The 26,405-nt window shown below is 45.8% G+C and overlaps 2 protein-coding genes across 2 annotated transcripts in view; one reads left to right on the forward strand and one right to left on the reverse strand.

Annotated features, from left to right (window-relative positions):
• The window catches only part of REXO5 (RNA exonuclease 5), a 31,681-nt gene that overhangs the window by 2,400 nt on the left and 2,876 nt on the right, over positions 1–26,405 (forward strand). The window contains exons 2-19 of the mRNA XM_083372781.1: positions 7,797–7,977; positions 8,682–8,800; positions 9,190–9,316; positions 12,200–12,287; positions 13,219–13,326; positions 13,577–13,665; positions 14,451–14,566; positions 16,225–16,363; positions 18,202–18,296; positions 19,712–19,814; positions 20,795–20,871; positions 21,069–21,162; positions 22,151–22,261; positions 22,418–22,555; positions 23,236–23,328; positions 23,613–23,832; positions 24,879–25,057; positions 26,344–26,405. The exon at positions 26,344–26,405 is cut by the window's right edge and continues 48 nt beyond it. Coding sequence (XP_083228907.1) covers positions 7,831–7,977; positions 8,682–8,800; positions 9,190–9,316; positions 12,200–12,287; positions 13,219–13,326; positions 13,577–13,665; positions 14,451–14,566; positions 16,225–16,363; positions 18,202–18,296; positions 19,712–19,814; positions 20,795–20,871; positions 21,069–21,162; positions 22,151–22,261; positions 22,418–22,555; positions 23,236–23,328; positions 23,613–23,832; positions 24,879–25,057; positions 26,344–26,405 — 2,105 coding nt within the window. The 5' untranslated portion in view covers positions 7,797–7,830. The remainder of the gene's footprint in view (positions 1–7,796; positions 7,978–8,681; positions 8,801–9,189; positions 9,317–12,199; positions 12,288–13,218; positions 13,327–13,576; positions 13,666–14,450; positions 14,567–16,224; positions 16,364–18,201; positions 18,297–19,711; positions 19,815–20,794; positions 20,872–21,068; positions 21,163–22,150; positions 22,262–22,417; positions 22,556–23,235; positions 23,329–23,612; positions 23,833–24,878; positions 25,058–26,343) is intronic.
• ERI2 (ERI1 exoribonuclease family member 2) lies at positions 72–6,402 on the reverse strand (the record flags this gene model as incomplete). Its single annotated transcript, XM_083372974.1, has 9 exons — positions 72–1,481; positions 1,624–1,712; positions 3,252–3,333; positions 3,877–3,977; positions 4,700–4,847; positions 5,360–5,487; positions 5,720–5,797; positions 5,896–5,966; positions 6,380–6,402. 9 exons carry the CDS (start codon positions 6,400–6,402, stop codon positions 213–215), a joined length of 1,989 nt encoding a protein of 662 aa, XP_083229100.1. The 3' UTR covers positions 72–212.

Consider the following 26,405-nt stretch of genomic DNA (forward strand, 5'->3'; position numbering starts at 1 on the left):
AACTCAGGAGCCTAGAACACAGGAGAGAAAGAACACACTTAAAAGACAAGACAGTTTGTTGTGCTGCATTCAGACGAGACCAGATGCTCAATGCACACACAACTTGGGTGATGCTTCTAATTGTACTTTGTAGAAGAGAAAAACTAACTTTCCAGAGGTGAAATACTCAATTTCCCCAGTAAAAAAAGGGGGGGGGGAGAGAGAAAATCTGCTTAGTTTCGCATGGAAGGCCGGAGACGCAGGCATTTAACATTTCCCAGGGAGGAGCCCTGAGTTTTCAAAGGCTTTAAACCCCCAGCCTCAAAAGTCACAGTCGGAAGGGCCATTTTCTCCTTTATAAGCGAATCTTCCCATCGAAAATAGCTGCAGCCCTTCGTGTTCCTTTCGCATTTTCTCACCGGGCAGCTGTAAAATGCCTTGCCCTGATTAGGGCCGCCGTTTGAAACGTTCAACCTTCTAGCTCTTCGGCCACACCGGCAGAGCGGAGGGGTCATCCTCCCGGTTTCGCCAGCCCTAAAGGTTGGGTTGAAACAGCCCGAAGAGCTCAAGAGGGCAGGAGAGACGCCGCACGGATTTGCCCTGGGCAACAGGGAGCTGCTTGACGTCGGGCTTCCGTCCTTGTAGATTCTGAAAGATGGTTTTTTGGTCGGAGGCAAAGATTTGGGGCTGGAAGGCTTCCTTTTGATGGCCTCGGTTGAGGATGCCGGAAGATTTCTAGCCGGCGGCTTGGGGGGAGATGCCTCTGTCGTCACAAGAGGGAGTTTAAACGTAGAAGCATCCGAAGTTTCATTTGGAGCTCCGGCCGCGTTATAAATAGTCGTGTTTGGACTCTTGTAGACAACAGATTTCGAGAGCGCTGCACTGGGAGGAGCGCCTGCCATATTTTCAGCCGCCCAACTCATCAGTTTGTTCCCATCCTCTGTCGCTAAGGCGCTCTTAAGTGGAGGGTTATCTTTGGATGGCCAGGATTCTGGATCTGGGTCATCTTCCTTTTCTGGAATGATTGCTACGTCCTCCCAATCGGCCAACGAAGATAGACATTCTGGAGAGGTGCCCACGTCGGTCTCGGAAATGTTGATGGTGGAAAGAGTCGTGGGGACCAAAACTAGCCCTTGATTGGGTCTAGAAAGGTTTGAAATTAGATGCCCCTTGTCTCCCCAGCCTGAAGGTCTACAGCAGGGGTGCTGAAGATTACCCAGAGGCCAATGGAGTCTTCCCAAGGACCAGGTTAGGCTCTCTGTGCTTCTACAAAGTGCAACAGTCTTTTTGCTGCTTCTAGACATAAGACATGTGTCCTCAAACAAGCCTACATGAACCGTCTCTTGCGGTGGATCTTCCTCTTTCTTTTTGATTTCTGGAAGAACTTCATTTTCCCTTTCATCCAAAGGTGATGCTTTGACAAGAGGATTGATTGCCAAAGGGCCACCACGGGTGGGTTTCTCACCCCCAAATCTGGCAATGGAACTCTTCGCCGGAGTTGCCTAAGGATTCCACAAACAAAGGAGGTCAACCCCGCCCCTGGCGTAGCTTCAGACAAGATCCTAAGTCAAAGCTTTGGTCCACAGAATTTTATTTTGGTTCAACGTTCATCAGTCACGGGTGCCAAGAAGAGAATCCACTAACCTTAGCGACGGATTTTGTGATTTTCATTACACACCCGTCGCGAATCATCTTCCAAGCCAGGCGGGCGGTATTCCGAGAATCGTCCAGTCCTACGGAAAACAGGAGGCGTCATTGCTAGTCGAAAGGCCTAATAAACCTATTTCTCCTTACTGCTCATCCTGGCAATCCTAAGTTAGCCTAATAATACCTATGGCAATTTCCAAAGCACGTCCCTTCTTCACCTCTTATAGGTAAGCCTCGACTTACAACAGCTCAACATTACAACCGCAATGGGGAAAAAAATGACCGATGGTCGTTTTTCACACGACCGTTGCAGCATCCATCCGTGGTCACGCGATCCAAATTCAAGACGCTTGGCAACTGACTCATATTTATGATGGTGGCAGTGGCCCATGTGATTCCCCTTTTGCGACCTTCTGACAAAGTCACTGGGGAGGCAAGATCCGTTCAACGACTGTGCTACGAAACTTAACCACCACAGCGATTTCCTTGCCAGCTTAGCCGCAGAAAATATGGGCCCCGTCGTAGTCGAGGACTTCCTGTATTTAATGTCTACATGGAACGTAAACTCAGTCCTGGAGGAACTGAGGAAGATCATCTTAGGTCCAATTGTCTATGGAGGTTCTCCGTCAGCTCATGGTTGTCCCAAAGGTGCTTTTTCCAGAGGCAAGAGGACTTTGTTTGTTTTTTTTAAATCCCATTTGTATCCCGCTCTTCTCCAAAGACTCAGGGCGGCTTACAATCTAAGAAGCACAAATCAATGTGCTTAGCAGTAGCCTTCATTCTATGTATATGCCTGCTTATTAGGGCTTTCACCCCCCCCCAAAGCGGCATTATTACAAAGTCAGCTTAATTGCCCCCAACAATCTGGGTCCTCATTTTACCTACCTGGGAAGGATGGAAGGCTGAGTCAACCTTGAGCCTGGTGGGACTCGAACCTGCACTAATGGCAGGCAGCTGGTGTTACTTAAGGAGGCATTAGCCCACTGCTCCACCAAGGCTCTAATTTTCATCTAATTTTCATCTTAACTTTGAGCGGGCGCTAACCAAGGGTTGTAAATCAAGGACGACCTGCCTGGGGCTATCAAACAGCAACCTGATTCTCACTGAAGCCACCAATCGATACTCTCGTTTCTCATGAACATTCAGAGGAATGAAAGTTTCTCCAGGAAAGAAAGAACAGAGAGAAGAAAGGTTCCTTTCCACCAAGGCTCTTTGAAGACATTCTTTGAAGACATTTCGCTTCTTGCCCAAGAAGTTTCTTCAGCTCTGACCAACAGCATCCTTCCATTCCCCACCATCCAGTCAGAGCTGAAGAGCTTCAAAGAAAGAGCTTCAAAGAAAAACAAGGAAGTCCAGTTGCCTCTTGAAGAAAAAAAAAACACCTTAGGTTCACTTGATTACTTTTAGTTAACGGATCTCATACCCAAAGGTGATCAGAATGGACTATATTGTCTTGGACTTCAATATAGAACGTTACCCGCTGGCAACGTTATATATTAAAGTCCAGTTAAGTTGCACTGAACCCCTATTCATTCCGTGCTTGCAGGCCCTTTCTTGCATAAAAACGAGACCCCCAAATCCGTTTTTTCAGCAGTTCCTCGACATAGGTACATATACTCGCTTACCGGAGTGCTCTCGTCCTTCAAAAAGGATACCCACATCTTTCAGTGCGCCATTTAAACCTTGCGGCCTCCTGGAGTAAAAGTTCTAAGGAACAAAAGGTGCAAATAAAACCCTCATTATATATGTTCTTTTACTCAATTCAATGTAAATTGCTCAGGGCTCTTTTAAGCCAGTGTTTTCTCAGCCTTGGCAACTCAAAGAGAGCTGGATGTATCTGGATTAAATTGTATAAAGGTAAAGGTAAAGGTTCCCCCGCACATGCGTGCTAGTCGTTTCCGACTCTAGGGGCCGTTTCAAAGCCGAAGAGCCAGCGCTTGTCCGAGGACGTCTCCGTGGTCATGTGGCTGGCATGACTAGACGCCAAAGGCGCACGGAACGCTGTTACCTTCCCACCGTAGTGGTCCCTATTCTTCTACTTGCATTTTTACGTGCTTTCGAACTGCTAGGTTGGCAGAAGCTGGGACGAGTAACAGGCGCTAACTCTGCTACGCGGCACTCGGGATTCGACCCGCCAAACTGCCGACCTTCTGATCGACAAGCTCAGCGTCCTTAAAATGTATGCCCCCCCCAAATAAATAAAACGTACATTTTCTTGTCGTGATCGCTACCAGAGGCAAATACTCTCACCTTGTAGGTGGCCCGTAAGTCAATCCAAGAATTTAAAATATGAGGCTTCCGTAGCTGTTTTCTTTTACATTCGTAGTGCAGGCAAACTCCCAGGTCCCAGTCTGCATAAAAACAAATGTTCATAAAAGTTTCCAGTTTCCTGATTGTTCCCCCTCCATCGTTTTTCACCCTGGGTGTGAAATTTTCTTTTTGTGCAACAGTCATGATTTCGTGCAATAGAAACGTGAGGATCAAAAGCAAGAAAAGCTATTTATTTAGCCACCTGTCCTGTGCAGTCCGGTTGTGCAGCACACAGGGCAATCTGTCCAAATGTGTAGCGTAATGGAAAACTAAATCAAACCTGCCCATTCTGAGGGTTTGATTCTGGAATTCACGAAGCAGTACTTAGGAATGTAAATTATTCATTCCCGTTTCGATGGAGAGCACCTATGGTTCTAATGTCAAATCATGCAATGAGGCTAGAGGGCCAAAGGATTTCTGATTCCCTCAAGTAAGCTTCTAGTCCTCACAATGGTGGGAAAGCCATGAAAATACACAGCAGAGAGGGTACACGAGCCAGGGGGAATGCAGCATTCACGAGCACCATGTGACAGTGTAGTAAAATAGCTGACAATGGTCTCAAAAACCTAAGCAGAAGACAGAACTGGTTATTATTTGAATAGTCCACAGTGCTACACGGAGTCAGAAATCAAAAAGCATAACAAAATAAACCATTTTTCCATTTTATTATCAGGGAAACCACAGTCTTAAATCTTCAGCAAGCCCAGCAATGAAGAACGAGCAAACTTTATCATAGATAATGTTGATAAACATTATGAATTACCTGACCACGTAACAAAGGCACATAATTTTTCTTCGGGGGCTGCACAAGTCGAACCGAAAACAATGTTTTTCTCCTTCTGGATTTTCTGAATCCACTTGGAAAACTGGGACAGGCTTATATGTAGAGGAACTCCTTCGTCAACTTGATTCTTAATTCAAAGAAAAAAAGAACTTGCTGATAACATTCAGAATCTAGATTTAGATTTGGTTTTATCGACATCGATATTGATATTTCTGATTGGACCATGAAGTCAAATTCTACCAGCATTGTATAAGAACCAAAAAAATTTCCTCTAATACACAAAATGGTGAGAACAACCAATATACAGTATATCCATTTTAATTTGATTTCCAAGAGTGCACACTGGTATTCAATTAAAATATACAGTATTAGGCCCACTTTAATGGATAGAAACGAACAGCTGGAAACAGAAAAGAATTTAAATCAGCAATTTTAAAATGATTCAATAAAGATGAAAACCTTTTTGGTGATTGCTAGAGCCTTGGAGCATCAAAGAAAAGTCATATTCTGATGATAAAAGAAATATGTTCAAGCCAGCAAGCATATTCCTTTCTTTAAGAACATTCACCAAAAGTTAAGTAAAATGCTTCAAAACAAAATGAAACTAATAACTCTGACTGCAGTCTATTGAAATTATACCTGTTTTATTCCGGTTAGCTCAATACAAAATTCAGAGAGAGTCGGATGTTCCTGGGGCTGGATGTACATATGAAATTCAGTCTCAATTTCTCCATTTGAGGTGTTTAAGAGAACTGCTGGAAATTCAACTATGTCCAAAAAAAACCAACAACCAACAAATAAAAAATTATATTAGTTCTACCACTATGTAAACAGTAAGCCATGAAGTTCATCAGGCTAATAATACAGTCAAACCATCACTAAATGAAGGTTGTGTGTCAAGGACTAACTGCATTTGTGTGAACTATGTTCAAGCCTTCTCTTTGCCCCCCCCCCAATTCATACGGAAGCAACTGTTAAAATTATTAAGGCTTGACTTACTTATTTCTTGACATCTTCGGCCATCCTTCCAGCAGGTGGACTCAAAATCAATAATTATTAAGTAGTCAAACAGTTGCCCTGCAATATCGGTGGGAAAAAAATCATATATTATCTCATTGCCCTAACCTGCAGATAATAACAAAACACTGACTTTATGAAGTAAGCGGCATACTCACGCAGCTTGCGTTGTTTGTGACTTTGGGCACCAGGAGAGGGCTTAGAAACACTTTGAATAATGCCCAGCTGCCTATCAAACAAAAGAAAGACGACAAAATCCGTCATGCAAATTTTAGAGTGTTAAAGCAAAGGTCCCATTAGGATGTAATTCAAGGCCATTCCTGTTGGTTATTTCCCTTTGGCAACTTTAAAACCTGTGGACTTCATCTCCCAGAATTCCCCAGTACCTAGGCTGGCTGGGGAATTCTGGGAGTTGAAGTCCACAAGTCTGAAAGTGGTCAAGGTTGGACACCCCTGATGTAAAGCTACTGTATTTTAATGACTTAGGGTTCATGCTGGCTGGGGAATTCTGGGAGTTGAAGTCCAGAAAGCTTAACAGTTGCAAAGTTTGGAGACCCCTGCTCTACAGCTTGGTCCAAACCGGGGGGGGGGGGGTTTGCAGCCCCAACCAACCGAGAGGTCGACGCCACCTGGGCCCCTTACCTGGCCAGCTGCCTCGTCGCCATGGCAACCGCCGCCCCGCGCCCCGGTCCCACCCGGCTCGCTCTACTCGGCAGCCGCCATTTCAAACAGCCCGCCGCGGCGCAGGCCCCGCCTCCTCCCCTCGATGCTTTCGGCCCATCGACTAAGAAGGTCTGCCCGCCTTCCATTCGCTCTCTTGCTTCCTCCTCTAAAAGCATCGGCAGCTAAGCGTGGGGCGGGGCTGGTGGCGGCTCAGGGCCGAGCAGACGATTGCCGAGCAAGGATTCTCCTCGATTGCAAGAAGGGCTTCCCCGGGAATAGGGTGCAGAGACCCAGGTCAGGCTTCCCATTAACTTCATTTTTTTTCCTCTTTCCGTCCCCCCCATTTTTTTAATGGGGAGCGGTTGTTAGCAAGGAAAGGCGATCCCAGGTTAACTGTTGGGAGGCGGTTGCTTGCAGGGGAGAGAAAATAGATTACAATTCTCCCTTACACGTGTTTGCAGGCTCGCACGTGGTTGCCAACCCTTGAGAATTGCACGGATGGAACCACGCGCCGCTTTAGAGCAGCTTGCTCCAGCTTTAAACCTACTGCTTTTACACTGCTGGACCACTATCCCCGTCCCCGCCCCCAGCCAGATTTAAAATCAAGGGGAACTTGCTGATCTCCACCTGGATGGGGATTATGGGAGCTGCTGTCCCGCAGTCGAGGCTGGGTGCAAAAAGGGTGCTGAGAGCTGCTCTTTATTTTACATTATGATAATGGCCTTAATTACATTATGCGAGGTGTCATTTCAATGCAATATTTTTCAAATTTAGCAACTTTAAGGTGTCTGGACTTCAACCCCCAGAATTCCTTGTGAGCATGGAGGCAGGGGAGTGAAGTCCACACACTTTAAAGTTGCCAAGTTTGGAAAACATAGTTGCAGTCCATGTTTGTAGAATAGTTCAGAGCACTAAGAAATGTAGCAGCTACTTTCATTTACTGTTCTCATTAATTGGATTAGAATAAATTAAGGTAGAATACGTAATACTGCAAGGACTCGCTATTAATGTTACATGAAATGCAGATTCAACTAGTAGACTCATTTTATAAAGGAGACTTGATGTTGTATGAAAGTTAATATTAAACTTGTTCTAGAGTTATATATTTACATTATATGATTCATATTCCCTACCTATTACCCGCTGTATGGAGGGGGAAAGATCTGGTGAGATGGGCAGCTATAAAATTAGATTGGACTAGACATCGATGGATATAGATATGGATGGACGGAGATAAATAAGTAGATGGTAAACAGATAATTCTCCTTAATTTGAACCCTAAGCAAAATTAAGTAGAGTTTCAACTTATTAGTATTTCTCCAATTATAACAGATGTTCTTCCATTAGTTTATTGGTTTTTTTTTAATTCTTTTCTGTACTGTTTTTTGTTTAACAGATAAATTCCACCTGAAGAGAGATTCATAAATAAAATGGACGCACAAACTAGTGAAGTTGTAAAGAAAAGGTATTATGAAGATGGGGAAATTGGAGGAGAGACCCGGAAGGCTAAAAAAAAGAGGAATTCTGAGAAAAATGACATTTGCCCAACTCATCAGAACATTAAACTTTCCAGTGAAGTAAGATTTGTTTATGGATATATATTATTCCAGAGGAGTTGCTACTATTGCATGTTTCAGTTTACCATTCCCCACATTATTTTTTTTTTATCAGTTTAAATACTGGGTGGAGTTTTGCTTTAGTTTGTGTCTTTTTTAAAAAAAAAGTTTTTGTATCATTAGTCCTTTTCAGAGGCGTTTTTAGTCTGTGTTATATTTTTAGTGCTGCACTCCGCTGTTTATATCTATGAATCATAAAGTTATAATTAGAATGATGTGCTATTCCAGTTGGCTCTTCTTGCATCTTTTTCAGCTTTGCATTATTTCCCCCCCCCCAAGTTTCATATCCAGAATTAGACAGAAGTTTAATAATTTGAATACTGCAAAAGCTCCAGGAACTTTTTAGAAGCTGCTTGTATTTTGTCCAGAGCTGAATTTGTCAATGTGGGAGGACTGTTTTTATAAAATTACCTCGGGGACTAAAGTTATTTGGCATTTATTGTGTTTATGTAAATAATGTCCAAGTTTTGTGAAGTTAATGCATATCTAACAGTTCAGTCTTATTAACTGTGTTTCTCCTTTGCGTCTGTATGTGCTTTTGTGGCATCCTTTTGCAAGAAATGAATTGCCCTTTCTGGATGTTATTTGTGGGAATGAGGCCTTCGTCTCCTGATATTTTCTTTGGGACTGTAAACACTCCTGAGTCAATTCTCTTGGTTTCCAAGGTGAACACACCCCATTTCTCTACTCAAATGTTTGGAGAAAGCCAAATCAGCTATCAGCAACTTTGTGAATTACTGAAGTATGCCACACAGGGAAAACATCACAATGTCACTCAGCCCAGGTAAATGTGCTTTTAACCTTATGCAAGGTATCTGTCCACCTTAGGTGTTCAACAGTACAGGTAGTTCATTTAGTCCAGGAGTCTTCAAACTTGGCCCTTTTATGACTTGTGGACTTCAACTCCCAGAATTCCTCCCCTAGCTTGCCTCAGCAAAGCTGGCTGAGGAATTCTGGGAGTTGAAGTCCACAAGTCTTAAAGTTGCCAAGGTTGAGGACCCCTCTTCTATGAGATCAGCACCTGCCATACCACTTGCTAGATGTTTCGCCGGAGAACCAGGATTTCTGTTTCCTAAATGTGTAGAAGCCAGTATAATAACTGAGAAATAGATTTGCACGGGCTTGGCTGGTTAAAGGAACAACAAGAGATAATTGTGGTCCCTTGTGATACAGTTGGTGTCGTATCCACCACCGAAGGCAGTTGGCTGGTGTCCTCGTGGTAATTTTGCATCACGTGGATCAGCTCCATTTCTACCAATACTACCTACAGTTCAAACATCTCCGAAAGACCTTCAAACATGTAAGTCATTGAAATTTATCCACTTGGTGAGATGGCCAGTCTAGGAAATTGTGTATTATATGGCAACATGGAGACCTCATAGACCAGGGGTAGGCAACCTTGGCTCTTTTTTGACTCGTGGACTTCAACTCCCAAAATTCCTGAGCCGGCATGGCTCAGCTTGGAAACCTCTCCCTTTCCCCTCAGCATAGCTGGCTCGGGAATTCTGGCAATTCCATGAGTCATAAAAGAGCCGAGGTTGCCTACCTGAGGAGTACCTCAGGGAACATCTGCTGCCGGCATCAAGCTCCCTGCGCCTTGTACGCTCCCACAGAGAGGGCCTCCTCAGGGTGCCACCGGTCAGAGAATGCCGTCTTGTGGCCCCCAGGGGGAGATCCTTCTCTGTGGGCGCCCCGGAGCTATGGAACCAGTTACCGGTTGAGCTCCGGACGGCGCCCGATCTGCGCTCCTTTCGCCGCGATCTGAAAACATACTTGTTTGAGCAAGCCGGCCTGGCATGAGGGGGATTGGTGGGGTTTTTTATCATTTTTATTGGGTTTTTATTATGTATTAACTGTATTTTAATCGGGCATGTATTTAATTATCTTTTAATTTTTGTACATTTCTGTGTATTATTCTTGCCCTGTACACCGCCCTGAGTCCTCAGGGAGAAGGGCGGTATAGAAATATTAATAAATTAAATTAAATTAAATTACCCCTGCCCTATACCATATGTAAAACTCCTTCTTCCTATTTTCCCCATAACAACAATCCCGTGAGGTGGGTTGGGCTGAGATAAAGTGTCTGGGCCAAAGTCATCTAGCTGGCTTTCATACTTAAGGTAGGATTAGAACTCACCATCTCCTGATGATTGGCCCAAAGTCACCCATCTGGCTTTCATGTCTAAGGCAGGACTAGAACTCACTGGCTCCCAGTGATTGGCTCAAGGTCACCCAGCTGGCTTTCAGGCCTGAGGCAGGACTAAAACTCACCGTCTCCTGGTGATTGATCCAAAATCACCCAATCGGCTTGCATGCCTAAGGCAGGACTAGAACTCACCGTCTCCTGGCTTGCAGCCTGGTGCCTTAATTAAAATTAAAATCTAATAGCTTATTTACCAGGGTGGTGTGCTTTACCAAGGCAGGCAAAAATCTCCTGAAATCACCGTTTCTTTCAGCAGAACAGAAGTAACGGCACCTTTTCCCAATACCATTATAATTATTATTATTATTTCTTTTTTTGTCTGAACTTGCAATTCTCTGCTTAACAGGATACTTCGAGCCAGGGAGGCTGGCCGACTGGTTGGGGGAAAACAGTTTTTGGAGCCACAAGGAAACATATGGCTCTAATTTAGAGGGTATTCAAGACTTTCCAGGAACAAGTTCAGCCTCCAATTCTTCTCAAGAATGAGCTTTTATTTTTTTTCCCTTTTTTTTTTCTTTTTCCTCTGGCTGCTGCCTGGAAGTCGAGGTCATTAATACCACCACGGCTGGGTTGACACAAAAGAGACTTGTTTTTCTTGGGAATTTCCCCCAGAAAGGGTTATCTGTATCTCCCGGACCTTTCCCCCTTTTCAAACAACCAGCCCACAGTTTGAGAAGTTTAGGGAAAAAAGAAAAAGAAAAAGCCACTGTTGTTTTGACCATAAGCTAGGGCTTTTGCAAATGAATTTTTTCGTGCTTATTGCAAGTGTGATTAAAAAGTCTGCTTTCCCCCCCCCCCTTCTCTCTCACATACACACACAAAAACACACAAGCACAACTAGGAGATAGCATCAGGGCTGCTTCGTGGTTAATAAATTGTGTTTGCAAAGTGCTTGAGGAGGAACTGGAATTATAGAAACAACAGCGGAGGCAGCATCAATCACTGGGTGGTTAAAAATACGAAGGAAAAACAATTCCTCAGAACATTTAGCGGAGAAAATGTCTGGGGCCCTCCTGAACATTGAATTACACCCTGTGCTTCTTAAGTCTTAAATTTGTATTTATGAGATTATTGGAAAAACCCACTTCTCTTCCCTGGAATTACTCTTAAAAACAAATGCCTCTCTGTTTGTTTGTTTCAAGGCCCGTGTCATGGCGGATTAGGTGTATTTGTATGGGTAGTCCTTGATATACAACCGCGGGAGGCAACTTTCCTCAGAAAACTTCAAATGGCCCCTTCCTTTATTTATTTATTTTATTTATTTTATTAGATTTATATACCGCCCTTTCCCCCGAAGGACTCAGGGCGGTTTACAGGGTATTTAAAAACCCAACCAATACAAAATACAAAGGTTAAAAAAACAATTTTAAAAAAGATTAAATTATCCCTAAAAATAAAAACCCCAGTTAAAAAATTCTCAGCCTGGGCCGGAGAGCTCAAAGAGCCAGGTCTTCAGGTCCCGGCGGAATGAACGGAGGTCGGGGGAAGTCCTAAGCTCTGTGGGCAGCTGGTTCCAGAGGGCAGGCGCACCCACAGAGAAGGCAGAATATATGGAAAGGAATAGGTTGTTATGTCATTAGTAAGTAATAAGTAAGTTGGAAGGGACCTTGGAGGTCATCTAGTCCAACCCCCTGCTCAGGCAGGAAACCCTATACCATTTCAAGCAAACGGCTGTCCAGTCTCTTCTTAAAAACTTCCATTGTTGGAGCATTCACCGCTTCTGGAGGCAGGTTGTTCCACTGGTTAGTTGTTCTAACTGTCAGGAAGTTTCTCCTTAGTTCTAGGTTGCTTCTCTCCTTGACTAGTTTCCATCCGTTGCTTCTTGTCCTGCCTTCGGGGGCTTTGGGGAATAGCTTGGCTCCCTCTTCCTTGGGGCAGCCCCTGAGATACTGGAACACTGCTATCATGTCACCCCACACCCTTCTCTTCGTTAAACTACACATGTCTTCCTTTTTGCCTCTTTTCCATGTCTTTTATCAGCGTTTCTGCCTGCCTGCGCTTTCTGGTGACTTTATCGAAAAACTTGGTAGATTGGGCACAAACGACCCTCAGCAGCAGAGCTGGGAAGGTATTAATATATTTCTTTTTTCAATTCCCTCGATCCATACCTTTGTTATTTCCTGAAAGTCCAGGTGGATACATCTGGTGTGCAAATGCATGCAGGTAATCCTCGACTTACGACCACAATCACCATTGAAAATTTCAACCCAAAGCCATTGCGGTTATAAGTCGAGTTGGACCCAAATGGTCATAAAGTTAAGTCTGAACCTGTTTTACTACATTATTACAACGGTGGCTAAACAAACCGTCATGGTCATTAAGGGGACGCCACCATTGTAAATGTGAGAATTGGTCATAAATATGAGAACTGGGCTTCGTGTGGCACCGTCGTAGCTTCAGACAGCCACCAAACAAATGGTTGTAAACGGAGGACTGCCTGTATAGTCTATAACCTGTACCTTTGTGCAAATGATTTGGCCTTTTATAAACCATAGGTGACTTTTTTAAAAAAAAACAACAGCCAAATTGTGCCCCCTTATGAAATTGGGCTGCTTGAAACGGATTCGTTTGAAAATTCCCTTATTTCTAAAGTGCTTCGTTTCCAAGCAGAGAATAAATGGAAAATATTGCCTTAGACTTAGGCAGAACGTAGTTAAACAACAAATTGGCATATGTGAAGAATGAAAATGTGTTTTTTATTATTATTATTGCTGGTCTTCTTGCAGCTCGATTTTATTTTACGGTGTTTTTTTAATGTATCTGAAAGGGGCATCGTAGATATTTTTTTGACACTTTAATTTTACTATGATTATACTGCGGGCTGCCCTGAGACCATTGAATTGGTGGATAAGCAGCAGTAACCCATAAAATAAATCAGATGACATGTAAAAAAAAAACAACCCCTTCTCTCTTCTCAAAATACATTGAAGAGACTGCTGACAGAAAAGGGGCAAAAATGCTAATATGGGCATTTAGAGCAAATGTGTCATTGGTTTCAGGGATGGATGAGGATCCCATAATTCAGAAATACGCCGAAAAGGGCTGCAGTCTCTCGAGTTATATTTTAACTGCCGAGGAGATGCAGCTCCACGATTACCCTGTAAAAGGTAAGTAAGCAGTCTTAGAATCCACATATACGATCAATTTCCACCAAACAACCACAACTGCCTCTCCCAGGTCCTTGGGAAGGACTCAATGGGTAGACAAAAATGCCAAATCTAGTCTAAACATTTGGCTGACTGTGCAACAAACCATAACAATAACAACAATCCTCGTCTAGGATCCATAAGACTGCAGCGTGCTGGCTAGCCACACCTTTTGGTGGATGTGACTGGTTTTTTTTCATTGCTTCTCCAGGGTGTGCCGACTGGCGCCATTTTGTCCAGACTCACTGCAACGGCCCGGTTACACAAAGCAGCCCCCTCTTTGGATTGGACTGCGAAATGGTATTTATTTTGTGTTTGCATTACTCTCCTTCCCATCGCAAAGGGTTGGATCTCAGCAAGTAAGAAATGACTTCTTACTTATAAAAATTTACCTTTTTAAGTTTTCAGTTCTTGATTCGGGGGGGGACGGACGGGACAGCGCTAATCTGTGACCGAGTGCATGCAAAACTCCCCAACTTCATCTCCAGTCAGGAAGGGAAAGGACCAGTGGTGGGATTCAACCGGTTTCCACCACTTCGGCGGAACCGGTAGCTCATTTTTTTGTTGCCCAGGCCCAGAATGGACTTCCGGAAGTGGCATCTACGCAGAGAACCGGTTGTTCACCTATTTCCGTTTTCTGCTGCTTCAGTGGCTTGGATAAACTCTCTGCTGCAGAGTGCTGTCTCTTCCTCCTTTTTCCCATCCACGTTGGTTAAAATAGGTTTAAAAATAAGTTTAAAACTAGGTTTAAAAGGGTAAAAAAAGGGTTACAAATGGGTTTAAAAGGTTTAAAAAAGGTTAAAGTAGATTTTAAAAAGGGGCAGGTTAAAAATACAATATTAAAAGAGGTTAAAAAGTTCAAATAAGAATAAAGTAAAATAAAATAAAGCCTTTGCTGCCTGTCCACCCTCTTGCTCCTCCCCCCTCCTTGTTCACCTATTTGAATCCCACCACTGGCAAGGATTACATTTGGGAGGTGTTGTCCTTCCATAAAGGAATCCATCAGTTCACCGTCTCATTGGAGGGAGGAAAGGACCACCAAAGATCATCAGCCTTTTTTTTCACCCTTTTATCATTTTGACCAGTGTCTCACCGATAAAGGCTCGGAACTCACCCGGATTGCAGTGGTGGATGCTAGCGGACGGTGCCTTATGAACGAGCTTGTCAAACCCGAACGGCCAATAAGGAATTATCTCACCTGGTATGTTGCTTAAACTCATAAAACTGCTTGTAAAAGTTGGACGTTATCCAGGATTTGGAATGATTTTGGCACCGTAGTTGCTTAAAAATGAATGTTCTTCAGCTGGATACAGCTTCTGTTCTAAGGCCAAGCCACATGTTTAGATAAGGTGCGTGTCTGTTTGTTTTAAACTTTTTTTTACACCTGGATGTGTCCGTGCAGGAGAGCTGTGTGATTGGGACCGTGGTATGTGGGTGTAGTGGAATGTAATCTGGATTCCCAGCGGGCAAAGAGCAAAGAAGCTTAGATAATTGAGTTAGGAGGAAGAGAGATAAGCCAGCTTCTTCACAGGAATTGATCTATAGTTATGCAGATAAAGGTAGTCCTCGACTTACAATCATTCGTTTAGTGACCGTTCGCAGTTACAACGAGACTGGAAAAAGTTGACTTCGGACTGTTTTTCACACTTAAACGACCGTTGCACCATCCCCATGATGCTAATTCGGATGCTTGGCAACAGACTCATATTTATAACGGTTTCAGCATCCCGGGATCACGTGATCCCCTTTTGCGACCTTCTGACAAGCAAAGTCCATGGGGGGGAAGCCAGATTCCACTTTACAGGCCTGTTCCTAACTTAACAAATGTGGTGATTCACCTAATAGCTGTGCCAAGAAAGGTCATAAAATGGGGGGGGGGAAAACTCACTTAACAACTCTCTTGCTTAGCAATGGAAATAATAATCATAGTAAAGTTGGAAGGGACCTTGGAGGTCATCTAGTCCAACCCCCTGCTCAGGCAAGAAACCTATACCATTTCAGACAAAATGGCTGTCCAGTCTTTTCTTAAAAACTTCCAGTGTTGGAGCATTCACCGCTTCTGGAGGCAAGTCATTCCACTGGTTAATTCAGACATGTCAAACACAAGGCCCGGGGGCCGGATCCGGCCCGCGAAGTGGTTTCTTGTGGCCCGCGAAGCCATCCTGGAAACAGTGAGGGAACAGCCCCCACTGCCTTGGCCCTGGCCCAGAGACCCTCCTTCTGCCAGAGACCCTCAGATCTGTCCCACTCCTGCCCAGGCCCCCATAGGCACCCTTGATGCGAACGATGTAGAGCTGGCCACGCCCACCCAGTAGGCCATACACACTCTGGCCACGCCCACCCAGTAGGCCATGCCCACCCGGCCCCCTGAGGGCAACCACAATGCTGATGCGGCCCTCAATGAAATTGAGTTTGACACCCCTGGGTTAATTGTTCTAACTGTCAGGAAGTTTCTCCTTAGTTCTAGGTTGCTTCTCTCCTTGGTTAGTTTCCACCCGTTGCTTCTGGTCCTGCCTTCGGGCGCTTTGGAGAATAGCTTGACTTCCTCTTCTTTGGGGCAGCCCCTGAGATACTGGAAGGCTGCTATCATGTCACCACTAGTCCTTCTCTTCATTAAACTAGACATAGCCAATTCCAGCAACCGTTCCTTATATGTTTTAGCCTCCAGTCCCCCGATCATCTTTGTTGCTCTTCTCTGCACTCTTTCTAGAGTTGAGCTTAATTGTGCTCATAAGTCGAGGATTTACCTGTACAGGTATTGTTATCTGGGCTGGAATCTGCCGCTTCCTTAGAAGTCCCTCGTTGGAAAGCGTCATCTCAGACGGCCCCGAAACGTTGTATTTTCGTTGTGTTTTGAAGCTACTCCGGCATCACGGAGAAACTTCTTCAGCCTGTGCAAACGACCCTCGCAGAAATCCAGGCCCGATTAAGGAATATGCTGCCTCCGGATGCCATTTTAGTGGGCCATTCCTTGGATGCTGATCTCCGAGCGCTAGAAGTGAGTATATCTGATCCACAGTCCCAAACCCGCCAGGTAGCGGTCTTCAAAGGTGGCAGCTTTTTAAGGCTTGCGGACCTCGGAAACGGAAGGGCACGTTGATTCCCACGTTGAACGGGCGGCTGCAAAAGTGCATGGAGTTAGCAGAGGCGGCTAAATTGACTGCTTCGATCGAAGAAGAAGGAAAAAAATACACCACAATTCCTTTTGTTTGCCCTTGGAAACCGCTTCTGGGCTTTGTGCTCAAGAGCCTTGGTGGAGCAGTGGGCTAATGCCTCCTTAAGTAACACCAGCTGCCTGCCATTAGTGGAGGTTCGAGTCCCACCAGGCTCAAGGTTGACTCAGCCTTCCATCCTTCCCAGGTAGGTAAAATGAGGACCCAGATTGTTGGGGGCAATTAAGCTGACTTTGTAATAATGCCGCTTGGGGTGTGTGTGAAAGCCCTAATAAGCAGGCATATACATAGAATGAAGGCTACTGCTAAGCTTGTAAGCCGCCCTGAGTCTTCGGTGAAGGGCGGGATATAAATGGAATTAAAATAAAAAAAATAAAAAATAAGGTGCGGGGGTGGGGGGGAATGAAACTTTGATTTGGGCTTTTGCCATTTAGATAGGTTTGTTGTTATAGAAATGGCTACTTTATACTGTTAACATAAAAGCACAAAGTTGAGGCATGACGTTGTTATTCTACTTCACCAAAACGGAATCGGGAGTCAATGCCTTATCTTCACTGTTTCCACCTTTTCCTACACTTTCCCCTTCCTTTTCTCCCCTCCCCTATTTTTCCTACTATTTTCTTTTGTAATTTTGTATTTTATATTATAAACTAGAGGGACGCGGTGGCTCAGTGGGTTAGGACGCTGAGCTTGTCGATCAGAAGGTCGGCAGTTTGGCGGGTCAAATCCCGAGTGCCGCATAACAGTGAGCACCTGTGACTCGTCCCAGCTTCTGCCAACCTAGCAGTTCGAAAGCACATAAAAATGCAAGTAGAAAAATAGGGACCACTCCGGTGGGAAGGTAACAGCGTTCCGTGCGCCTTTGGCATCTAGTCATGCCGGCCACATGACCACGGAGACATCCTCGGACAAGCGGCTTTGAAACGGCTTTGGCTTCGGCTTTGGCTTCGGCTTTGAAACGGAGATGAGCACCGGCCCCTAGAGTCGGAAACGACTAGCACGCATGTGCGGGGGAAACTTTACCTTATTATAAACTATTTTTTAAAAAAAGACTTGTGGACTTCAACGGCCACAATTCCTCAGGCAGACACATGGAAGTCCACAACTCTTAAAAAGTTACCAAGTTTGCAGACCCCTGGCCTAAGATACAGAAATAGACTAGAGCAAAACATCCCGGGTCCCGGTTTGAAAGTTTCACATACAGGTGATTCCTCAATATACCACCACAATTGAGACTGGAATTTCTGTGGCTGAGCAAGGCGGTTGTGAGTGAGTTGTGCCCAATTTTATGGCCTTTTTTTTTTGCCATGTTTGGTGAGCGAATCCCTTCCGTTCTTAAGTGAATCGCATGGGTCGTTAAGCAAAGCCCGCTCCCCCCCCCGCACACACACATATTGGTGATCATTCATGTGCCCCAGGATGCTGCAACCGCCATGAACACACGCCAGTTCCCAAACATCTGAATTTTGATGACGTGACTGGACTGGGGTTCTCGTAAGTGCGAGGACTGGTTTGCGTCCCTTTTCTCAGTTTATAAGTAAATGAATGTTTATAAGTCGAGGACTCCCTGCAGATGGTCAAAAATCTCGGGGGGGGGGGTGTTTCTGTTTAAAGCACCATGTTTTGAGACACCTTTCCTTTTTTTCCCCTCCCGCATTTCCAGATGATTCATCCGAAGGTTATCGACACTTCGCTTCTCTACACCCGGAAAGGGGGCAGAAGGTTCAAGCTGAAATTCTTAGCAGCAGCTGTTTTAGGGTAAGAAGGCATTGGGTTGAGCTCCTGCCGCCGGGCGTGTCTCCTGACACTTTTCAATTAGGACATTTCTGAATTGCTCCCTTTCCAAGGCAGGGTAGGGCTGTTGACAGATAATGAAAGACTTGTCAGTCCTACGAGGATATCCGCTTAGGGCAAGGGTGTCCAACCTTGGCAACGTTAAGACCTGTAAACGTCAACTCGTCCAGTGCGCTCCCACAGGGAGGGTCTTCTCAGGGTGCCGCCGGTAAAAGATTGCCGGTGGGTAACACCCAGGGGTAGGGCCTTCTCAGTGGGTGCGCCTGCCCTCTGGAACCAGCTGCCCGCGGAGCTTAGGACTGCCTCCGACCTCCGTTCATTCCGCCGGGACCTGAAGACCTGGCTCTTCGAGCTCTCTGGCCCAGGCTGAGACTTTTAATTTTAATTTTAATTGGGTTTTTTTTTCTTTTTCAGGGACTGTTGTAATCTTTTTAATTGTTTTTTTAATTTTTGTATTTCTTGTTTTAATTACCCTGTAAACCGCCCTGAGTCCTTCGGGAAAGGGCGGTATACAAATCCAATTAAATAAATTAAATAAATAAATAAATAAAGTAAACTCCCAGAATTCCCCAGTTGGGAAATTAGCCTCTGGGGTCCCTGGTGGTCTCTGAGCTCAGTTGTTTTCTTGCAGACGTTTCATTGTCAAAGTAGGTACCGTCATCAGTGCTGTGAAGGGAGTGGGATTTGCGGCGTGTAGGAGGAGGAAAGGGGGTGAAGGAGGAGGAGCAGGAGGACTGCGGTGTCCTTGGTGCTCTCTGAGCTTGGGGGTTTTCTTGGGGACGTTTCACGACCAAACTAGGTAACGTCATCAGTGCTATAATTTCCGTAGTTTCAACTGGGAAACTGTGCGTATTCTCAGCCAAGCCACGTCCCAAAAATCCTTAGACACACTCAGACAAATCAGCCGTCAGCAGGCGCAGAGAGATAAAGAACATCTACACGCCATCCCAAAGAGACCATCAAAAAGTCTTGGAAAGCAGACAAAGAGACTCAAACCTCCTGGCCAGCAATCAACATCCAGACGAACAGAGGTTAACCCCAAGATTAACACTAGAGCAATAGTCAAGAAGTAAGCAATACCCCAGTCAAGCCACCAACTCAGACAACCAAGGCAACAGTCCACAACAGCTGAATCAAGGATCCACCAGGAACACCTCACCAACAATGACACTTGTATATAAACAGAGGACAAACCCCACTCCCTTCTAGCACTGATGAAATTACCTAGTTGGGTAATGAAACGTCCGCAAAAAAAGACCCAGGACCCTTAGTTCAACCCTGAGCTACAAATATTCTATCTAAATTCTCTTGCTTCTTTGCCACACAATAGAGCGTGTAAATGTTCATGGATGCACTACATGCACGGTTCCTTCTTGTAGGAAAGAAATTCAGAGCAAAGCCCAGTTGGGTCACGATCCCACTGAAGATGCCCAGGCCGCCCTTGAGCTGGCCCAGTATTTCATTGAACGAGGACCCAGGAAAGTAGGTATATCTTGGCTCTTTTAAGACTGTTGTTTAAGGACAGGAATAAATGTATCTTCACACTGCACCATCCTTGCCAAGTCCCTCTAATTGTAATTGTGATCAGAGAGCAGATAATGGATGCAAAGGGGGGAAAAATAGCAGAGTTTTTAAAAGGGGGGATCTGACATATAGCAGTAGCACTTCGCGATAGCACTTAGACTTATATACCGCTTCCTGGTGTTTTACAGCCCTCCCTAAGCGGTTTACAGAATCGGCACATTGCCCCCAACAATCCGGGTCCTCATTTTACCGACCTTAGGGAAGGCTCAGTCCACCTTGAGCCGGTCAGGATCGAACTCCAGGCGGTGGGCAGAGTTTGCCTGCAATGCTGCATGCTGCATGCAATTGTAACCACTTCCCCAATATGGAAGCGTTTAATAGGAAGCCCTCAACCTACGACCGTGATAGAGCTTGCCTATTAAGGTTGCATGTTGTGACAGTCACAAACCTGTGTCGTTAAGTGGGTCATCGTGGGATGGCGCCCAACCTTACAACCTGTTTCGCTGTGGCCGTTGAACGAACCCATTTTGGCCAATGATCGATTTTTGCTGGAAACTGAAAGTAAACACAGGTTAAACCCCACCCCCCCAAAAAAACCCTAAATGTGGACTTCAATTCCCAGAATTCCCCAGCCAGCACAGGGAATTCTGGGTGTTGAAGTCCAGACACCTTAAATTTAAGATTTAAGGTGGGTGGGTTGGAGAATGAAGGTTGGGACGGTGTCGTGAGAAGATCCTAAGTGTCTAAGAAGGGATCCAGCCCTTCGAGTGAGACAGGAGAGCCTCAGGTGCAAACAAGTCCTGTGATTGGTACTTAGGCTTGGCTTCGGTGGGAAATAAAGCATTTAACCAACATCTCAAGAACTGATTGGAAGCAAAACGTGCCGGAGAAGAATTTGTAATATTAGAGAGTTGGGTGTTTGTTTTTTTCCACCCTAGGTAGCCGAGTTGAATCTGGAAGCCAGATGGTCAGAGCAAAGGAAGATGGAAGAGACGGGGACCGGGATCCAGAGAGGGTAAAGAATTCTTTTTCTGTTACAAAAAAAAAAGCCCTGTTGGCTTGAGAAAGTTGGGTGGAGGTCTTTTGCGGTGGTTTTTTTATTTTTCCCTCCAGTGTCATCGTAACTTCAAATGGTCCACAAATGTCATGAGTTGAGGAACCCCTCTACCTGTTCAAATTTATTTAACTTGGGCTTTTCTTCTTGAATTTTAGCCTTTCAGAAAATGTGCAGTCTACCAGTCAAAAAACATGGCTTCGGGGAGAACAAAATAACGTTCAGAATCATGTGGCTTCCCTAAGTGAGCAAGTGAGTTATGAGTAAGCGTTTGGTTGTTTTTCCTCTACCCTAGTTTTAATTTTAGAAAACCGAGAAGCTTTAGGGACCTGGATCTTTCCAGTGCAAACCAAGTTATAGAGAATTCTTTTGGCCTCTTTTCTGTCTCCGCAAGTTGCTTATATATAAGGGTCTTTGATGCTTTCTGAGCTTGGTGGTTTTCTTGCAGACGTTTCATGACCCAACTAGGGAACATCATCAGGGCTAGAAGGGAGGGGGACTTGAGGAGGAGGAGGAGAAGGACTGTGGGGTCCTTGGTGCTCTCTGAGCTTGGTGGTTTTCTTGCAGACATTTCATGACCCAACTAGGGAACATCATCAGTGCTAGAAAGGAATGGGGTTTGTGGAGAGGAGGAGGAGGAGGAGGAGAACTGTGGGGTCCTTGATGCTCTCTGAGCTTGGTGGTTTTCTTGCAGACATTTCATGACCCAACTAGGGAACATCATCAGGGCTAGAAGGGATTGGGGTTTGTGGAGAGGAGGAGAACTGTGGGGTCCTTGGTGCTACTCTGAGCTGGGTGGTTTTCTTGCAGACGTTTCATGACCCAAGTAGGGAACATCATCAGGGCTAGAAGGGAGGGGGACTTGAGGAGGAGGAGGAGGACTGTGGGGTCCTTGGTGCTACTCTGAGCTGGGTGGTTTTCTTGCAGACGTTTCATTACCAAACTAGGTAACATCATCAGTGCTATAATTTCCATAGTTTCAACTGGGAAACTGTGTGTATTCTAGATCTAGACCAAGCCATGTCCCGAAACGTTTAAAAAACTCTTAGACACGCTCAGACACATCAGCCATCAGCAGGCACATAGAGATAAAGAACTACGTACTGTCCTTGCAGACGTTTTCCTTACCCAACTAGGTAACAACGTCCGTGCTCACACTGTTTTGTTTTCTCAGCATCTCGCCTTTCTTCAATGTGTGGATCTCTCAAAATGTCTCCCAATTCCATTGTTAACCGTTTAGGTTCTCCAGAAAGCCCTGGAAGAGATTCCTAAATCTCCCATTAACACAATTCAATTGGTTTTGGATTCGAAGCACGTTACGGCTGACATGCTTGAAGAAACCGCTTCAAAGGTAAGTGGATCTTCCCAATCCCCAAATGGCACAAGACTCACTTAGCAACCGTCTCACTTAGCGACAGACATCTTGGGCTTAATTGTGGTCATAAGTTGAGGACTGCCTGTAGACTTGCTGGTTCCGTTTCTGAGTTCCCATCCTCCTTTTTCCTAGATGAGGGCCAAGCTTTCTGACCTGCTCACCATCTACGTAGGCCCTTTGTCCAAAAACGTTTGTCTGAAGACTGTGAAAAAAGCCTTTAGGAAATGTGGCCACATTCAGACCTTCTGGGTGGTTCCAGAAACATTTAAGGCAAGTAGTCAGGTCCTTTTGCTGTCCTGGACAGTGGGCAGTGCAAATCCGGGGCGGGGGGGGGAAGCTGGGCTGTTGAAGGAAGGAATAATGGTGATGATGGTGGTGGTGGTGGTGGAAGGGACCTTGGAGGTCATCTAGTCCAACCCCCTGCTCAGGCAGGAAACCCTATACCATTTCAGACAAAGGGCTGCCACGACTCTCCTTAAAAACTTCCAGTGTTGGAGCATTCACAGCTTCTGGAGGCAGGTTGTTCCACTGGTTAATTGTTCTCACTGTCAGGAAGTTTCTCCTTAGTTCTAGGTTGCTTCTCTCCTTGGTTAGTTTCCATCGATTTGTTTCCTGTCCTGCCTTCGGGCGCTTTGGAGAACAGCTTGACTGCCTCTTCTTTGGGGTAGCCCCTGAGATACTGGAACACTACTATCATGTCACCCCTCGTCCTTCTCTTCATTAAACTAGAGATACCCAATTCTAGCAACTCTTCCTTATATGTTTTGGCTTCTTCTCTGTATCCTTTCTAGAAAGAAGGAAGGAAGGAAGGAAGGAAGGAAGGATGGAAGGAAGGAAGGAAGGAAGGAAGGAAGGAAGGAAGGAAGGAAGGAAGGAAGGAAGGATCTGAGAATTTGGAAGCACCAAACCCCTCATTTAACTGCTGGGACCCCTTTTTATCTCTCCCAAAGCCCCACCTCTGTATTCAATACGAAGTGTTGGAAGGGGCACTGCTGGCTATGGAAGAGCTGAACGGAGCAGAAATTGGAGGATCTGCCCTCCAGGTAGGCTCACCTTTAAATTCCAGGGTTGGGAGAGAACGGGTGCCTGGGGTCTTGTCAAAATGTTAGGCCCTTCATTTCTCTCTTTAAAGTCCCTTCGCTCTGGTTGAGAGATCAGATTTTCCCTAACTCCACACTTCCAACCCCGAACTACAAATACTCTCTTCCGTGGGTAAATTGTGGTTTATCCAAAGAACACGTCCTGCCCAATGCAGCCGGAAAGCTCTCTTGAGTATATGCAAAGCAGACTTGCCACCTTCTTGTCCCGTATTTTGGCTTCGTCTAAGATCCAAAGGCCTGTCAGCCAGAGAACCCTGGATGGGGAGATGCTGGTGCAGCAGCTGGAAAGAGATCCTGAAAACGGAGGCGTCGTTTACTTGGCCGGGTTGAGGAAAGGTCAAGGCGAGACGGAGCTGCAAGAACAGTTGGGCCCTTTGAAAGGTTTACGGTCCATTTTTTGGCCGAGAGGTCTCCAGACCGGAAGACGGAGGAATTACTGCTTTTTGAGTAAGTGAGGGCTGCTCTCCAAAACAGTATTGCTGCAGGAGATAATTATCTGTGGATTAAGATTCTAACTTCTCCTTTCTAGTTTTCCCTCTCTCTCTCTCTCTCTCTCTCTCTCTCTCTCTCTCTCTCTCTCTCTCTCTCTCTCTCTCTCTCTCTCTCTCTCTCTCTCTTTTTCCCCTCTTCTGGCTCTTAAAAAACCTTTCCCGTTTGACAGCCACGGCTCTTAGAGGTAATCCTTGACCCACACAACCCATTTTATGACCTTTTTTACGTTGGTCGAAGGGAAAGGAAAGGAAAGGAAAGGAAAAAGGGAATGGAAGGAGAAGAAAGGAAAGAAAAAAGAAGGGAAGGAAAAAGGAAAGGAAAGAAAAAAGGGAATGGAAGGAGAAGAAAGGGAAGGAAAAAGGGAAGGAAAGAAAAAAGGGAATGGAAGGAGAAAGGAAAGGAAAGAAAAAGGGAATGGAAGGAGAAGAAAGGGAAGGAAAAAGAAGGGAAGGAAAAAGGAAAGGAAAGGAAAAAGGGAATGGAAGGAGAAGAAAGGAAAGAAAAAAGAAGGGAAGGAAAAAGGAAAGGAAAGGAAAGAAAAAAGGGAATGGAAGGAGAAGAAAGGAAAGAAAAAAGAAGGGAAGACAAAAGGAAAGGAAAGGAAAGAAAAAGGAATGGAAGGAGAAGAAAGGGAAGGAAAAAGGGAAGGAAAGGAAAGAAAAAAGGGAAGGGAAGGAAAGGTGAATGGATAAGGGAGGGAGAGAGGAAGGACGAAAGGGAAGGTGAATGGCTAAGAGAGAAGGAAGGAAGGAAGGAAGGAAGGAAGGAAGGAAGGAAGGGAAGGGGAAGGAAAGGAGGGAGGGAGGGAGGGGGAAAGGAAAGGGGAAGAAATTATAGGAAATGTCTTAATTTGAGCCGCTTTCATCTGGGCTGTCCCCACTTCTTAGCCAACTTGGCCTAACACGATGCTCAAGGCCGCAGCTCAGATTTCACAAACAATTTATTAATTTGCATTATTTGCCGTGTGTGTGTGTGTGTGTGTGTGTGTGTCTCCCTGCTAGGGTTCCAGAGCCCGGAGTGTGCCTCCCAGGCCCTCCGACTCCTCCAAGGGAGCTCGTTTCGAAGCCGGAGCGCCCTCTCGTCTCCCACGTTCCTCCAGTGGGCCCGTCTCGTGAACGAAAAGGCCCAAGGAGGAGCAGAAAGGCAGCAGGAGGAGCAGCAGCAGCAAACCTTGGATCCGGTGAGCAAGCCGAGGTTACAAGGCGTGCCAGGAGGAGAGTGAGATTCGGAGGGCCTCCGTTCTCAGTTCTGGGATGAGCGAAGCTTCCTCTGAGCCTTGGGGGCCTAGTGGTTAAAGCGCAGGGCAGGTAGTTCTCGACCTACGGCCACATTGGAGCCCCAAACGTCTATTGCAGGGGTCTTCAAACTCAGCCCTTTTATGACTCATGGATTTCAACTCCCAGAATTCCTCAGCCAGGCATGCCTGGCTGAGGAATTCTGGGAGTTGAAGTCCATGAGTCATAAAAGGGCCGAGTTTGAAGACCCCTGGTCTATTGCTCAAGCGAGCCATTTGCGAAGTGAGTTTTGCCCCACTTGGCCACCCTTCCTGCTGTTGCTGTCTCCTCAGGAAACCCATCCCTGGTGTTGTCATCAACGAAATGGGTGCATTGGGTTTGCGGATTCTGGGTTCTGGCCCTCTGAGTTGGGTTGTTTTCTTGTAGATCAGACATGTCAAACACAAGGCCCGGGGGGGCCGGATCCGGCCCGCGAAGTGGTTTCATGCGGCCCGCGAAGCCATCCTGGAAAGAGTGAGGGAACGGCCCCCACTGCCTTGGCCCTGGCCCAGAGACCCTCCTCCTGCCAGAGACCCTCAGATCTGCCCCACTCCTGCCCAGGCCCCCATAGGCACCCTTGATGTGAACGATGTAGAGCTGGCCACGCCCACCCAGTAGGCCATACGCGCTCTAGCCACGCCCACCCAGTAGGCCACGCCCACCCTGGCCATACCCACCCAGCCCCCTGAGGGCAACCGCAATGCTGATGCGGCCCTCCATGAAATTGAGTTTGACACCCCTGTTGTAGATGTTTCATGACCCAACTAGGTAACATCATCAGGGCTAGAAGGGAATGGGTTTGGGAGGAGGAGGAGGAGGAGGAGGAGGAGGAGGAGGAGGAGGAGGAGGTAGAGGAAGTTCTTGGTGGTCACTGAGCTTGGTTCTTTTCTTGCCGACTTTTCATTACCTAACTAGGCAACATCCTCAGGGCTAGGAAGGAATGCGGTTTGCAAAGGGGAGTAAGGAGAGAGGTGGAGGAGAATTGGGAGGTCCTTGGTGCCCTCTGAGCTTGGTTGTTTTCTTGCAGACGTTTCATGACCCAACTAGGTAACATCATCAGGGTTGGAAGGGAGTGAGGTTTGTGGAGAGGAGGAGGGACTGAGTTTCTTGCAGCCATGGCTTCCTGCATATCTTACCTTTGTTGTTTTGCTCTGCTTGTTTCAACGAAAACCTTCCTATTATTTCTGCACAGGAGCTTGGTTTAACGAAAGCCATCAAGAAACTGGACCGCAGGGTCAAAACACTCTATGAGCA

Source organism: Vipera ursinii (genome assembly GCF_947247035.1).
Source record: "Vipera ursinii genome assembly, chromosome: 13".
NCBI lineage: Eukaryota > Metazoa > Chordata > Lepidosauria > Squamata > Viperidae > Vipera > Vipera ursinii.